Source organism: Ranitomeya imitator, chromosome 1 (assembly GCF_032444005.1).
Source record: "Ranitomeya imitator isolate aRanImi1 chromosome 1, aRanImi1.pri, whole genome shotgun sequence".
Lineage (NCBI taxonomy): Eukaryota > Metazoa > Chordata > Amphibia > Anura > Dendrobatidae > Ranitomeya > Ranitomeya imitator.
Genome location: NC_091282.1, coordinates 928332941 through 928347744, shown reverse-complemented (window position 1 = coordinate 928347744; position 14804 = coordinate 928332941). Strand labels below are relative to the sequence as shown.

At 41.6% G+C, this 14804-nt stretch overlaps 1 protein-coding gene across 2 annotated transcripts in view; it reads right to left on the bottom strand.

Annotated features, from left to right (window-relative positions):
- Positions 1-14804, bottom strand: part of SMARCAD1 (SNF2 related chromatin remodeling ATPase with DExD box 1) — a 168493-nt gene that overhangs the window by 80912 nt on the left and 72777 nt on the right. For both annotated transcript variants that reach the window (XM_069743577.1, XM_069743576.1), the window contains 2 exons: positions 8898-8992; positions 8164-8262 (listed from right to left, as the gene is read on the bottom strand). In XM_069743577.1, coding sequence (XP_069599678.1) covers positions 8164-8262; positions 8898-8992 — 194 coding nt within the window. The remainder of the gene's footprint in view (positions 1-8163; positions 8263-8897; positions 8993-14804) is intronic.

The window sequence follows — 14804 nt, the reverse complement described above, 5'->3', positions numbered from 1 at the left end:
GCGAGTGGGTGGGGGACGGAGCCAGGACCGGACTTCTGAGCACGCTTGTGTGCTAGGATCTTGGTCCTGGAGAGGGATGTATGAGGATACGGGGTGGCAGTACACGCCGTACTCATAGTCCGCATAGTGGGACTACAGGTGTGAGTGTTCACCCTGTATCCCTCCGGAAAAACATGAAAGGTAACGACGCACATTGAGGTAGATAAGGGTCTAATGAAAGACCCGTGTCCACCTCCTACTGACACTAAGCTAAACTGAATATCCTACTTCCTGTCGGTAGGGTGTACACTGCAGAGGAGGAGCTAACTTTTTTTATTTGCATAGTGTCAGCCTCCTAGTGGCAGCAGCATACACCCATGGTTCCTGTGTCCCCCAATGAAAGGCGATAGAGAAATATTGCCGGGCATGTAGGTTTGTTTGGTGGACGATTAATTGCAGGACTTCGGGGCTAATGAAAATTTGAAAAAAATCAATAGGGGTAAAATTGGCGACATCTACTCTTATTCCAGGGGCTGCAGAAAAAGGGGGCATTTGAGGGGAAAAGGAGGTGTCATTATACCACAGCGGTGGGGGGACTGCGGTACTTGGTCCTGCCTCTGAAGCTTCAGCAGTGACTACCGACTGGGGGATCCCCTGGAGGAAGAGTCGTCATCACTGTCTGACAGCTGCTCAGCTTCAGAGGCAGATTCTGTTTCACTGCCGGAGCAAAGCAGGCTGTAAGCTTGCTCCGCGCTGAAAGTTCTGCGGGCCATTTTATTTATTTCCTCCCCTAACCCTAAAAAATAAAAAAATAAAAATTAGAATTTTTTTTATTTTATTTTTTTTTTATAATCCTCTGCTGATGATGCAGGGATTACGGAGAACGGGGGTGGGTAAATGGGATGCTGGCGGATGCAGATATTATGTTTTGATCACTGTCAGAGCAGCACTTGAAATGTAGTCTCTCTCTTCTCTCCAAGAACAACTACAGGGTGGAGCGCGGTAATTTGCTGATTTGGGAATGAAATAAAAAAATTATGATCATTAGAAAAATTTATTTTATATTTTAATTATACTGAACAGTAATGGAATTGTTAAATTACATGGTTTTAAATAGTGTATCTGGCAAATGTCGACCTTCGCTATCCACACACTGCTGCATACGTTTTCTGAAGTTTTCATGAACTCTAACAAGCATGTCCACTGGTATTCTGCCAATTTCAGCTTCAATATTGTTCCTTAGGTCTTCCAAGGTGTTGGGACGGTTGATATACACCTTAGACTTCAGGTAACCCCAAAGGAAAAAATCGCATGGGGCTAAATCTGGTGAGCGTGCTGGCCAGTTCACATCTCCCCTCAAAGAGATAAGCCGTCCAGGAAACATTTGCCTCAAACAATTCATGGTAACCCTCGCTGTGTGTGCAGTGGCACCATCCTGTTGGAACCATGTATCCTCTATTTCCATTGCCTCAAGAGCCGGCTGAAAATAATCCTGTATCATAGACATGTTGGACCACGCACATTTTATACGGGTGAAAATTCAGTTCATCATGAAGAATCCGGTGGAGAGAACGTCTTGAAATGCCAAGAGCAAATGATTGCTTCCGAGCAGAGCGTTTCGGAGATTGCAGTACTGCTGCTCTAACTCTCTCGATGTTTTGTGGTGTTGTAATCCTTCTCTCAGGTCCCCTTCGTACACATGACACATTCCCTGCTGTTCTGAATGCATTCACCCAATTTACAATTGATTGCCGTCCAGGAACACGTCCGCGTGGAGGAACAGCGAATTGTAAACGAAAAGCACGCTGCACTGCAACGATCGAGTGGGCATTTGAAAAATACGCTTCAACACAAAATGACCTCTCCTCACGTGTCCACTGCATGATGGCAACTGAAAGGCAGAGGAATACAAATCTCCCATCAGCCACTGTAAGCCACACCCACTCTCCCCTCTCTTCGACCGACAGTGCCGCCACAGCATGCAGTGCAAAAAAGCAAATTACCGCGCTCCACCCTGTACAAGGAGAGAAGAGAGAGGTACAGCCCAAGTGCTGCCATATTTATTAAATATTAGGAGATTTGATCACTGTGATAGGACATATCACAGTAATCAAAACCCAGCAGCCAATGAGAAAATTCTCACTGGTTGCTGGGTGTCTGCTGGCAGATCATGGCAGGCGCACTGCGCATGCGCCCGACATTTTCTTCCAGCAGAGAAGAAGAAGGGGGGCCGGGAGCTGTGGGCTGGGGACCGGGGGACATCACCTGGACTTCTAGGTATGGTGGGGGGCTCGGGGGACTATTTCTCTCCCCTCTGATGTGCGATCACATCAGAGGGGAGAGAAATGGAAAGCAAAACTTTTTTTTTTTTTTTTTTTTACATACTATATGCAGCGATCGCAAAAATCGTAAAAATAGACCCCAATACACTGGCGGGGGAAGTTAGGTTTTGGCGGGCGCATCTGCACATGCGCCCGCCATTTTGAAGCCCAGAGGAGACGGAGGAGGGTCGGGGACCGGGGGGGGTAACTTTTTCGGTACATAAAGTACAGTGGGGAGCTCAGGGGACCCTATTTCTCTCCCCTCTAATGTGCGATCACATCAGAGGGGAGAGAAAGAAAACGCAAGTCCGGATTACTTTTTTTTTTTGCGATCGCTGGTAAACGGTTAATTACCGGCGATCGCAAAAGCGGGGATCGGTAAAAACCGACCCGAATCATGTTCTCTGGGGTCTCGGCTACCCCCGGTAGCCGAGACCCCGGAGAAAATTGGACTCTGGGGGGGCGCTATTTACTTTTTCCACAGCGCCATTAATTAACGGTGCTGTAGTTTAAGTACCCTTAATGACCGCCGTTAAAAGACGTGTCTGCGGTCGTTAAGGGGTTAAGAGGCAGAGCTGCAGGAGAAGGAGAGAGCAGCGGCCTGACCCCACGATAAAAGCAAGCTGCATAATGGAGCTGAGCTAAAGAGATGGAAAAAAAAACGCAAAGAAAAATCAATAGCAGATAATCATTGTTTAAAAGGTATTGACTAGCAATTCTTTTTGGAGCTCCTGATTGGACTGTGGCTTTCATTTTCTTGACCTTGAGTTACGAAAAAGCAGGCTATTACTGTGATATTGCACATAATCACAAGTATATATACAGACAGAGAAAGCTTTTGTGGTATCACAATGCACAAGTCACGTGAACCTGACAAAGCTGTATAGGCATGAAATATAGAGGCCTTTATGGATTAAAGGAAGAAGAGCTGTATTATTTTCTATTCCTGGAATTGAATATTGCACTAAGCACCTCTGCTGGGTGTCCACCATTGTCATAATAAACTTTGCACAGCTGTTTCCAGGAGGAACAATGGAGTAGTGTTGACAACTTTTAATTTTTTTTTAATTAATAGTTTTCGTTTAGCATGTGGTGGCAGATTGTCGATGAAAGTGTCTGATTCTCTGAAATTTTTGTGCTTCTTAGGAAAGTCAGATGGCCGTAACAAAGTGCACGGACTGGCTGGTGGCTATCCTGATCAGAGTGTGACCGCTTCATGTATTTCTATGCAGCAGTCACACTACAAAGCTCTCCTATACTCAACAGGGCTGCTAGGTGAGTGTGTCCTTCAAGTGGTGTCCAATTCTCTTATTAGTAGTATTGGGGTGGGGAGACGCAGGTCCTAGGGATGTCTTAGAGCAATCCCAATGGCTAAGACAATAGGTGACCATGTGAACCTTGTAACAGACAGTGATCTGAAACACTTTACACCTCAAGCTGAGAGAGGCTCGATGACTGATCACCTCCTAGAAGACAAAACCACCCTCATGGAATGTGAAGTAATCCGAAAGAGTGGAAATTTTTTTAGCATTGTAGGCTTCTAGAACAGCAGACCTGATCTTTTGGAAATTGTTATTTGAGGCAATAGACCCTTCCTTGGCTCATGTGGGAGCACAAAAGGCGTATCATAACGCTGGAAAACACAAACGAAGGCCGTAAAAGCTTTGATTAGATCTGAAGTAGTGCAGAACTTTATTGCCTCCGGAAATGCCACATTCCACAAAAAAAACCCTTGAGGAGATGATGCTAAGGGGATGAGGGAGTGTGAAGAACACATACAACAAGGTTGAGGTCGCAAGATTCCACCAGATGCCTATAAGGTGGGGCACAATGAGTCCCTTTGGGGGAAGGTTTTTAATTTGTTTACAAAAAGTGAGCATATGCTGAAAGAGGGAAAGGACCGGCTGAGGAGTTCTTCCAAACTGGACAGAGAAAAGGAAAGTCTTTGGAAATGAGAAAAATCAGTCATGGCATGTAAATCCCTCTGTTCGCAACAGCAAAAGTAGACCAATCAAGCATGGTGAAAAACTATGGCAGATTTAGGCTTGAGATCCTTCAGCTTGGTCTGGACAATAGTCAGCAAAGCTCGTCGATTTGAGAACCTTGGCTTTCGAAAGACTCTCTCAAATAAAGCTGAGTTTAAAGTGGGGTTAAACAGACCTTGTGAAAGAAAATTGTGTCTAAACAGCAAAAGCACAAAAAGAGGATTCAGAGATCCTCCAAAAATTAGAAAAAAACAGCAGCAAAACACGGCAGAGGTTCTTACCTGCCTAGGCCTCCAAACAAATGCACTAACAGGATGCAGTGGACCCATGTGGTAAAATAGAAACACAGGTGCAGCATAACCGATGACGCAGCCACTCACCAGCTACCAAACTAATGGACGGGGTGGCTGCTTGGCACATAGCTGCACATAAAAACTTGTATGTGGCGCTGTTCACACAATGGAGATGCACAGCATCCAGGCAGGCCTAGTAGTGACACCCTTCTATTAGATCAGGCGGGCCTGCCCAGCGCTATCCAAATGCACCCCATGTGCACAGACACCACAGTTTACAAGCAGAAAATGGGCCCAACTGCACCCCGAAAAAAAGTGCAAAAAACACATAAAAAAAATTATTATGTGAGGTATTAGTTTATATTCTGGCCAAAATACGCAAGCTCATAACCCACGTCAAGGGTCCTCACGCAAGGGTGTCACTACTAGGCCTGCCTGGATGCTGTGCATCTCCATTGTGTGAACAGCGCCACATACAAGTTTTTATGTGCAGCTATGTGCCAAAGAAAATTGTGGTAAGGAAGAAGAGGCCAATGAGTGTCTGCTACTGACTGGATAACGTCACAGTACCATGCCAAGCAAGGCCACTCTGCAGCTATCAGGGTCACCCTGTGCCTTGACCCTGCTTGATTACACAGTAGAGAATAAAGGGAGAGAACAAGGAGTGACTAGTCTACTGCAAACCCACTCTGATCTCTTGACTTGACAAAATAAATTAGGACCTGGTGATTGAGATGGAATGTTAAGATTTCTACACTGAAGTGTCCGCACCAGTATTGTGTGCCTCAAAGTGCAGGAAAGTGATGCTCCACCCATTTGGGAAACCTGCTGGTTTCAAGCCATGGTCAAGGGGCTTCCGCTGCTTCCCTGATGGTTCAGATTACCTACTGCAGTCGAGTAGTCTATTGGCACTTACATTGGGTGGTCCTTAGGAAGAGAAAGACAGTGGAAAAGATCCAGAAAAATGTCAGTTCGAGAATTTTGTTGTTTTTCTATCAAAGAAAAGTATTTTCCTGGCTCCATTGAAGCGATCATATATCACAGGGATTCCATGCAAAATCTCCAGACTCACACAAATGATCAAATCTCTTAAAAGTTCAGAAAAGGCAGACCAAGCAGTCCATTAAAGGACTTGTAAGCAGGAAGGTGTAGTATCCCTGTAATTTTTCTGTTTCTGGAATGAGAACTATGACTTCATGCAGGTAAAGGTAGCCTAATAGAGTCTTCTGATGAGACAAAGGAAAAATCCCTGTTTGAGGGCTGGGAGAAGAATTTGTTTTAAAAACAAATATACCACCTCCCAGACCATCAAAATTTCAGTGAACGCGTGAAGTCCCTCCACAGACTATGAAATGAGTGGGTCGTGGAGGAAAACCTTCAATCCTGTGGATAGACTCCTCAATCAACATTCGGGACTGACAATTCTGATTAAGCAAGAGCTGGGACTATAGGAGAGGCTGACCAGGCTACTTATGAAATGGTTAAAAGATTATTACAGCTAAAACTAATGAACTAGGTAACCGATGAGACGAAGAGCTACCTGGGGATTAATATTCCAGAAAAGTGCATGAGATGTAATATTTGGCGAGTCAATTAGCACATCTCACTAAGTAGCAGCATCAGAAGCATTGAGGGCAAAAATGCTTCTCATACATCCCTTTAACGAGACTTATTTGCATCCACTGCATTTTCTGTTTTGTGGTGTGGGGGGCAGAAGGCTAACCCAGCTTTTAGACAAGCATTGCTGGTATTGAGGGCAAAAGAAGACTTTTCAAGATAGCTGGGATTCATGGTCATTCTTCTCTCTGCAACAATGATGGAAACCCAGAATGGCTGTCCCCAGGATTGACAGGCTACTTTGCGGTGGGTAATTTTGTGCGGCAGCTTATGTTATGCTATGGCCTGATTTGGGACTTTGTCCCTACCACTAGTCCTATATTCTATTTACACTATAACACTGTCTATGATTGTGTTGAACGAGATCTTCAATATTACGGTGGTGGATAGGTATTTTTCCTGGCCTCTGTCCGCGGACAAAATTTCCTACCAATTATTATTATCATTTTTCTATTATTTTCGCACTACTAGTATTTTTTCATTTGTTGTAAATTATACTTTATGGGCACTAATTGATTAATGGATTATTAGGTCTGGTAGACTTACATCTCCTGAGTATGTGCCTCCTGCTACTTTTACAATGTCCCTATAGGTGTCGCCATCTATGTATCACCTCTCTTACACTTGTTGTTCTAGTTTTAATGATTATTAATAAAGTGTTTTTTGATACGGTATTTGTCCGACCTAGTATCAGCTTTTCTTTGTGTTATCATGTTAATTTGATGATCGGGTCTTTAAGTCCTTCTTACTGATGGTACAGACTGCTGATCTACTATTACCATGTTAATTGGCCGTATAAGTTGCTATCTAGTCTGTGAGGAAGGCAGATGGATTCCGTTTCACAACAGTGTGGTCATTAGCCGGCAAAGGTCTGCTGCATATGGTCACACAAACTTCAGATGCAAGTTTCAATGCAGGATAATGTTCATGTCCAGAAAGCAGTCTACCTACTTACACATTTGAGAATCGATAGCTCAGTACTTCCCTTAATACAAACCTATTATACTGAAACCAATGCCATATTTAAAGTTCTTCTGTTACAGAGCAGCAGAAGTGGAGCAGATAAATGTACAGTTAAACAGGTGTGAGCATACCGAAAAAGTTTTCAATCCCATATAGAGCCCCTCACTGGAACATATATATATATATATATATATATATATATATATATATATATATAGATATATATATATAGATAGATATATATAAATATATATATATAAAATCTTAAATGAAAAAAAAAAAAAAAAGAAAAAAAAACATTTTACTAGATGGTTATATCCATCTTATAAAGAATTGGCATATTTGTAAAAAAAAAAAAAAAAAAATTCAGATCATTTTATTGAGAATCCATTTAAAATAGCCAAAGCAGAACAGCGATACATATTGACATGTTTTGACTTAATCACTTGGCTACAGTTAAGACTAAGTTGTAACACGTCAACATGTAACTGTGCTGCTATGATGATTTTTATATGGATTATTAATAAAATTATCTAAAAAATTTTAAGGGAGATAGTTTTTTTTTGTATTCTTGAAGTACATTTGCCTGCACTGGCTGTAACTTTGCAAGCGGTGGTGGAGACATCTACCTGGTGAATTATAATCTGTTGAACGATATATTTGTGATCGATCAGTAGGTGTCCGACTACCGGTATCTCTGCCAATCTTGAAAACTACGCGGCTGCAATGCCGATTCAGCATTTCGTTCACAGTATAGTATCCCTTGCAGCCAACAGCTGGGCAAACAACTGCAGCTGGCCACATGCTCCTAAATGGGGCCACGCTGCACTTTCCTGCACAATGTGTGACCAGTGCAGACAATGTTTTAAAGCAAATGGAAAAGAAATTAAAAAAAAAAAAAAAAAACAGAAAAAAAAACACTTGTATTTTCTGGAGTCCAAAAAGAAAAAGCAAAACAAAATAAAAATAAAAAAAAAGTCACAAACATTGTGCAGTTACACTCACCTCCTTATCCAAATCTGGAAAATGTTTCTGCAGCTTTCTTACACTGGATTCTTGTTTTTCAAATTCATCATCAGAATCAGAACTGTCATCTGCAGCAAACTGCAAGGATAAAGGGAAGAGAAATCATTTCTATATCCCAAGGAAGCACAAACCCTGAACTGCAGAGTCGTCTCAATCATTTGTCATGGTGGATGGCACAGATGAAGAAAGCTAAAAGATTACCGAGAGCAGAAACAAATGGCAATATTAGCATCCTTTTCCAGAATATGTTGTACAGCAGTACACCAATTGGTAGTTACATTAATCAGTTCTATATTATAAGTTATATTACTAAATACTTTATTACGGTCTACATTTTGACACTTTACACTATTCAAGATTGGAATTCTGAAGAAAAACTGGGATTTGTTATGTATCAGATCAGCACAATTTGTATCCCATCAAGAGGTGGGCCGTATACTATGATGCTATAGTGCAACAATACAAAATACTGGAACATTCCAAAGCCGCAGCATATTCTAGTGGGTTGTTGCAGACTGGTCACAAATTTTGACTGCGGTTTTCACCCCCTTGAATGGAAAGTATAGGGGTGACATGGACTTTGTCTAGGGCGCCAACACAGTGCTGTTACTGTGAAGGACACAATGATTGTTTTTTTTTTTTTTTTGCTTATAATTACGCTACACATGTCTATAATTAGTCTGAACAAGGTCATGTCACTGACCACTGCTTACCGAATCAGATTTTTTTTTCTTTGCTACTTGTCTTTCACTGTTATCTTGCTCATTAGCCATTCCTTTGGGACTGTCTTCAAGTTTCCTTTTGCGAGCTTAAACAATAACAATGTTAGTAGCAATAACAACAATAACAGCAGCTACACCTTAGTTCTTTAACCCCTTCACCCCGAAGCCCGATTTCAACTTCCTGACCAGGCCATTTTTTTCAATTCTGACCACTGTCACTTCATGAGGTCATAACTCTGAAACGCTTCAACGGATCCTGGTGATTCTGAGACGGTTTTCTCCTGACATATTGTACTTTATGATAGTGGTAAAATTTCTTCGATTTGACTTGCGTCTATTTGTGAAAAAAATGAAAATTTTGAAAATTTTGCAGTTTTTAAACTTTTAGTTTTTATGCCCTTAAATTAGAGAGTCATATCATACAAAATAGTTAATAAACAACATTACCCACATGTCTGCTTTACATTACCACAATTTGGGAATTTTTTTTTGTTAGGAAGTTATAAGGGTTAAAAATTGACCAGCGATTTCTCATTTTTACAACAAAATTTGCAAAACCATTTTTTTAGGGACCACCTTACACTTGAAATGACTTTGAGGGATCTATATGACAGAAAATGCCCAAAAGTGACACCATTCTAAAAACAGCACCCCTCAAGGTTCTCAAAACCACACTCAAAAAGTTTATTAACCCTTCAGGTACTTCACAGGAATTTCAGGAATGTTTAAAAAAAATTGAACATTTAACTTTTGTTCACAAAATTTTTACTTCAGATCCAATTTGTTTTATTTTACAAAGGGTAAGAGGAGAAATTGGACCCCAAAAGTTGTTGTACAATTAGTCCCGAGTACGCCGATACCCCATATGTGGGGGTAAACCACTGTTTGGGCACACGGCAGAGCTCAGAAGGGAAGGAGCGCCATTTGACTTTTCAATGCAAAATTTGCTGGAATTGATATCGGACACCATGTCGCGTTTGGAGAGCCCCTGTGTGCCTAAACAGTGGAAACCCCCACAATTGACACCATTTTGGAAAGTAGACCTCCTAGGGAACTAATCTAGATGTGTGGTGAGCACTTTGAACCCCCAAGTACTTCACAGAAGTTTATAATGTAGAGCTGTAAAAAAAATATATATTTTTTTTTCACAAAGATGATCTTTTCGCCTTAAATTTTTTATTTTCCCAAGGGTAACAGGACAAATTGGACCACAAAAGTTGTTGTGCAATTTGTCCTGAGTACGCTGATAACCCGTGTGTGGGGGTGAACCACTGTTTGGGCACATGGCAGAGCTCGGAAGGGAAGACCCACTAAGGAACTTATCTAGATGTGTGGTGAGCACTTTTAACCCCAATTGTTTCACTAAAGGTTAGAATGTAGAGCTGTGAAAATTAAAATATAATTTTTTCTTTCCACAAAATGATCTTTTAGCCCGCAATTTTTTTTCCCAAAGGGTAACAGGAGAAATTGGACCGCTAAAGTTGTTGTCCAATTTCTCCTGAGTACATTGATACCCCATGTGTGGGGGGAACCACTGTTTGGGCGCACGGCAGAGCTCGGAAGGGAAGGAGCGCCGTTTGGAATGCAGACTTAGATGGATTGGTCTGCAGGCGTCACGTTGCATTTGCAGAGCCCCTGATGTACCCAAACAGTAGAAACCCCCCACAAGTGACCCCATATTGGAAACTAGACCCCAAGGAACTTATCTAGATGTGTTGTGAGAACTTTGAACCCCCAAGTAAGTGTTTCACTACAGTTAATAACGCAGAGCCGTGAAAATAAAAAAAACTTTTTTTTTTTTCTCCCACAAAAATTATTTTTTAGCCCCTGGTTTTGTATTTTCCAAAGGGTAACAGGAGAAATTGGACCCCAAAATTTGTTGTCCAAATTGTCCTGAGTACGCTGATACTCCATATATGGGGGTAAACCCCTGTTTGGGCGCACGGGAGAGCTCGGAAGGGAAGGAGCACTGTTTTACTTTTTCAACGCAGAATTGGCTGGAATTGAGATTGGACGCCATGTCGCGTTTGGAGAGCCCCTGATGTGCCTAAACAGTGGAAACCCCCCAATTAGAACTGAAACTCTAATCCAAAACACACCCCTAACCCTAATCCCAACCATAACCCTAACCACACACCTAACCCTAATCCCAACCGTAAATGTAATCCAAACCCCAACTCTAGCCCTAACCCTAATGGGAAAATGGAAATAAATACGGTATATTTTTTAAAATTAGCCCTAACCCTAACTTTAGCCCCAATCCTAACCCTAACCAAAAAATGGAAATAAATACATTTTTTTTATTTTATTATTTTTCCCTAACTAAGGGGGTGATGAAGGGGGGTTTGATTTACTTTTATAGCATTTTTTTTGGCGGATTTTTATGATTGGCAGCAGTCACACACTAAAAGACGCTTTTTATTGCAAAAAATAGTTTTTGCATTACCACATTTTGAGAGCTATAATTTATCCATATTTTGGTCCACAGAGTCATGCGAGGTCTTGTTTTTTGTGGGACGAGTTGACGTTTTTATTGGTACCATTTTCGGGCAGATGACTTTTTTGATCGCTTTTTATTCCGAATTTTGTGAGGCAGAATGAACAAAAACCAGTAATTCCTGAATTTCTTTTAGGGGGGGGCGTTTATACCGTTTCACGTGTGGTAAAATTGATAAAGCTGCTTTATTCTACAGGTCAGTACGATTACAGCAATACCTCATAATAAATGATTTTTTTTTATGTTTTGGCGCTTTTACACAATAAAAACTTTTACATAAAAAATAATTGTTTTTGCATCGCTTTATTCTAAAAGCTATAACTTTTTTTATTTTTTTGCTGATGATGCTGTATGGCAGCTTTTATTTGCGGGACAAGATGACGTTTTCAGCGGTACCATGGTTATTTATATCGATCTTTTTGATCGCGTGTTATTCCACTTTTTGTTACCCAGTATGATAATAAAGCGTTTTTTTCCTTGTTTTTTATTTATTTTTTTGCGGTGTTCACTGACGGGGTTAACTAGTGGGACAGTTTTATAGAGCGGGTCGTTATGGACGCGGCGATACCAAATATGTGTACTAGTGCTAGTACGGCGGCACGATCATTCAGCCTCACAGTGAGCGCCGCGGCAATCGCGTTGCAGGTGTCAGCTGTATATGACAGCTGACACCCTGCAGCAATGCCCACGATCAGCGCTAGCGCCGAACGTGGGCATTTAACCCCTCTGATGCCGCTGTCCGTAGTAAGAGGGGCATCGCGCAGGGACGGGGCTCCCTGCGCTCTCCCCCGCGAGCGATCGCGTTGTTCTGGTGTTCCAGAAGGAGTCCCCGGATCCAAGATGGCCACGGGACTCCTTCCGTGTCATGAAGTGAGGTGGCTAGCCGGCGCCTGCTCAGATCAGGCGCCGGAAAGCCTCCTGCACTGCCTGTCAGATCGCTTATTTGACACAGTGCTATGGAAAGTGTCAGATTAGTGATCTGATCTAATAGTGATGTCCCACCCTGGGACAATGTTAGAAAGTCACACAAAAAATAGAATGTGCAGAAAAAAAAAATCTTTCCCAATAAATCTATTTATGTAAATAAAAAAAAACAATAAAAGTACACATTTGGTATCGTTCGCTCTATAAAACTATCCCATTAGTTAACCCCTTCAGTGAACACCGCAAAAATAAATAAATGATTTCTCATTTTTCCAACAAAATTTACAAAAATGTTCTTCCTTTTTCTTTTCTTTTTTTTTTTTTTTTTAAGGGACCACATCACATTTGAAGTGACTTCGAAGGGTCTATATGACAAAGTACCTCAAAGTGTCACCATTCTAAAAACTGCACCCCTCAGGGCACTCAAAACTACAGTCAAGACGTTTATTAACCCTTCAGGTGCTTCACAGGAACTTAAGCAATGTGGATGAAAAAAAACACAACATTTACCGGTAAATTATTTTTCACAAGCACAATTTATTTCAGACCCAAATGTTTTTATTTTCACAAGGGTCACAGTAGACAATGGACCCCAAAATTTGTTGTGCAATTTCTCCCGAGTACGCCATTACCCCATATGTGGGGAAAATCTACTGTTATGGTGCATGACAGAGCTTGGAAGGGAAGGAGCACCATTTGACTTTTTGAATGTAAAATTTGATGGAATAATTAGCGGACATCAAGTTGAGTTTGGAGAGTCCCTGATGTGCCTAAACAGTGGAAACCCCCACTAACAACTGACCCCATTTTGGAAACCACACCACGGAAGGATTCTATCTAGGGGTACAATGAGCATTTTGAACTACACAGAATTTGATTATATTAGGTCGCCATATTGAATATGTCGTCATCAGTGTTGAGCACAAGCGCTCGCTACTCTAGTTTGCATCGGGTGCGCACCAAATATCTCAGGTGCTCGAGTGACATGCTTGACAATCTGCCTTACATGTTTTGTGGCTGTTAGACACCAAAAAAAACAGAAAAAACATGCAGGGAATCCGTGATACTCTGTGCATATCCGAACACCCGATGCAAATTCAAGTAGCGAGCAACATTAGCTATCAATTTTTTATTTTTTTTTATTTTTTTTTACTTTTGAAGAAAAAAAAAAACAATTCCAACCCTAACTGCAAAGAATGGGGATTTTTTTCTTAATTTTTATAAAGGGGATTTGATTTACTCTCTTTTCTTTAATTACAGTGAAAGACCCTAAGGAACCAATAAGAAAAATTCCCTATTGTTGCAAGGTAGCGGCCAGCAGATGTCAGCAGGTGCACTGCGCATGTGATGCGCCCACCAATTTATTTTTCTGAGGAAGAGTACGTTGGGCTGGAGGATGGATCAGGAGGGTCCGGGGTGGTGGAGGTAACGGGCAGCCTCAGGGGGCATCATGTCGCTCTCCTCTGACATGTTTTTTATGTCAGAAGAGAGAGAAATCATTGAAACAGTGAGCACAATTTTTTTCTTTTTGTGATCGCATTCGCTGAATATCGGAAAATCCAGCCATGGTCATGTTCTCAGATTTTCAGATTCATTTTCAGCTATGAGGGAATAAGTACCCTTAGTGGCCACCATTTTAATGCATATTGAAGGTCGCAAAGGAGGTAAAGGAAATCTATGAGCAAGTTTTTGCTTTGTAATCTCAGCGACCAGAATGCAAGATCAGAGACCCCGTTTCCAGAAATGTATCACTTACTAGGCTGTTTTGCCATTTCAATACAATCAGTGTTTCTTTACTGCTGAGAAATCACTACAGGACAACTGGCCTGGTGCGTCCTAGTCCCACCCCTCCTCCAGCACTGATTAGCAGCTCTGTCACTATACAATGCACGCAGAAAGCAGTGGTGTTGGCGGGCTCAACAACGGAGCTCTGCTAGATCAGTAGCAGAGAAAATGGGCCATCGTAACTGCTGCATCCAGTAAACTAAGTGATACAGCGCTGAAATCAGGGCCTCTACCTCATGGTGCTGTCAGATTCCCTTTAGTTCGACTACAATAAATATTCACATCTAAAGACCATTCCTATAGTAAATCATCTACATTAACCACCTATGGCTTGCAGTGAGGCATTTTAGCAATCCAGGGAATGGCTGCTCTTTAATCCGCGACACCAGCGCTAACCTGAAGTGCTTATACTCGACAACTTGAAAAACTACCACCTATTAGTAAACAGCAATCACAAAAGGCAGTATTAAAAAAAAAATTCACTTGGCAAATTGACCTGATAAGCTGTTATAGGAAAATTACAAGTCCCAGACAGAATTAGTAGCAATTAGTAATTTACTCTATTAGAGCAGACAATGCCATGTGACTCTATATCAGGGCATTCATATCTTATTCAAGAAATCAACACATAGGAACAGGTTAAAAAGAAAGCCTTTTGAGGGGATAGTCCCCAGAGGTACTTTTGCTGCACA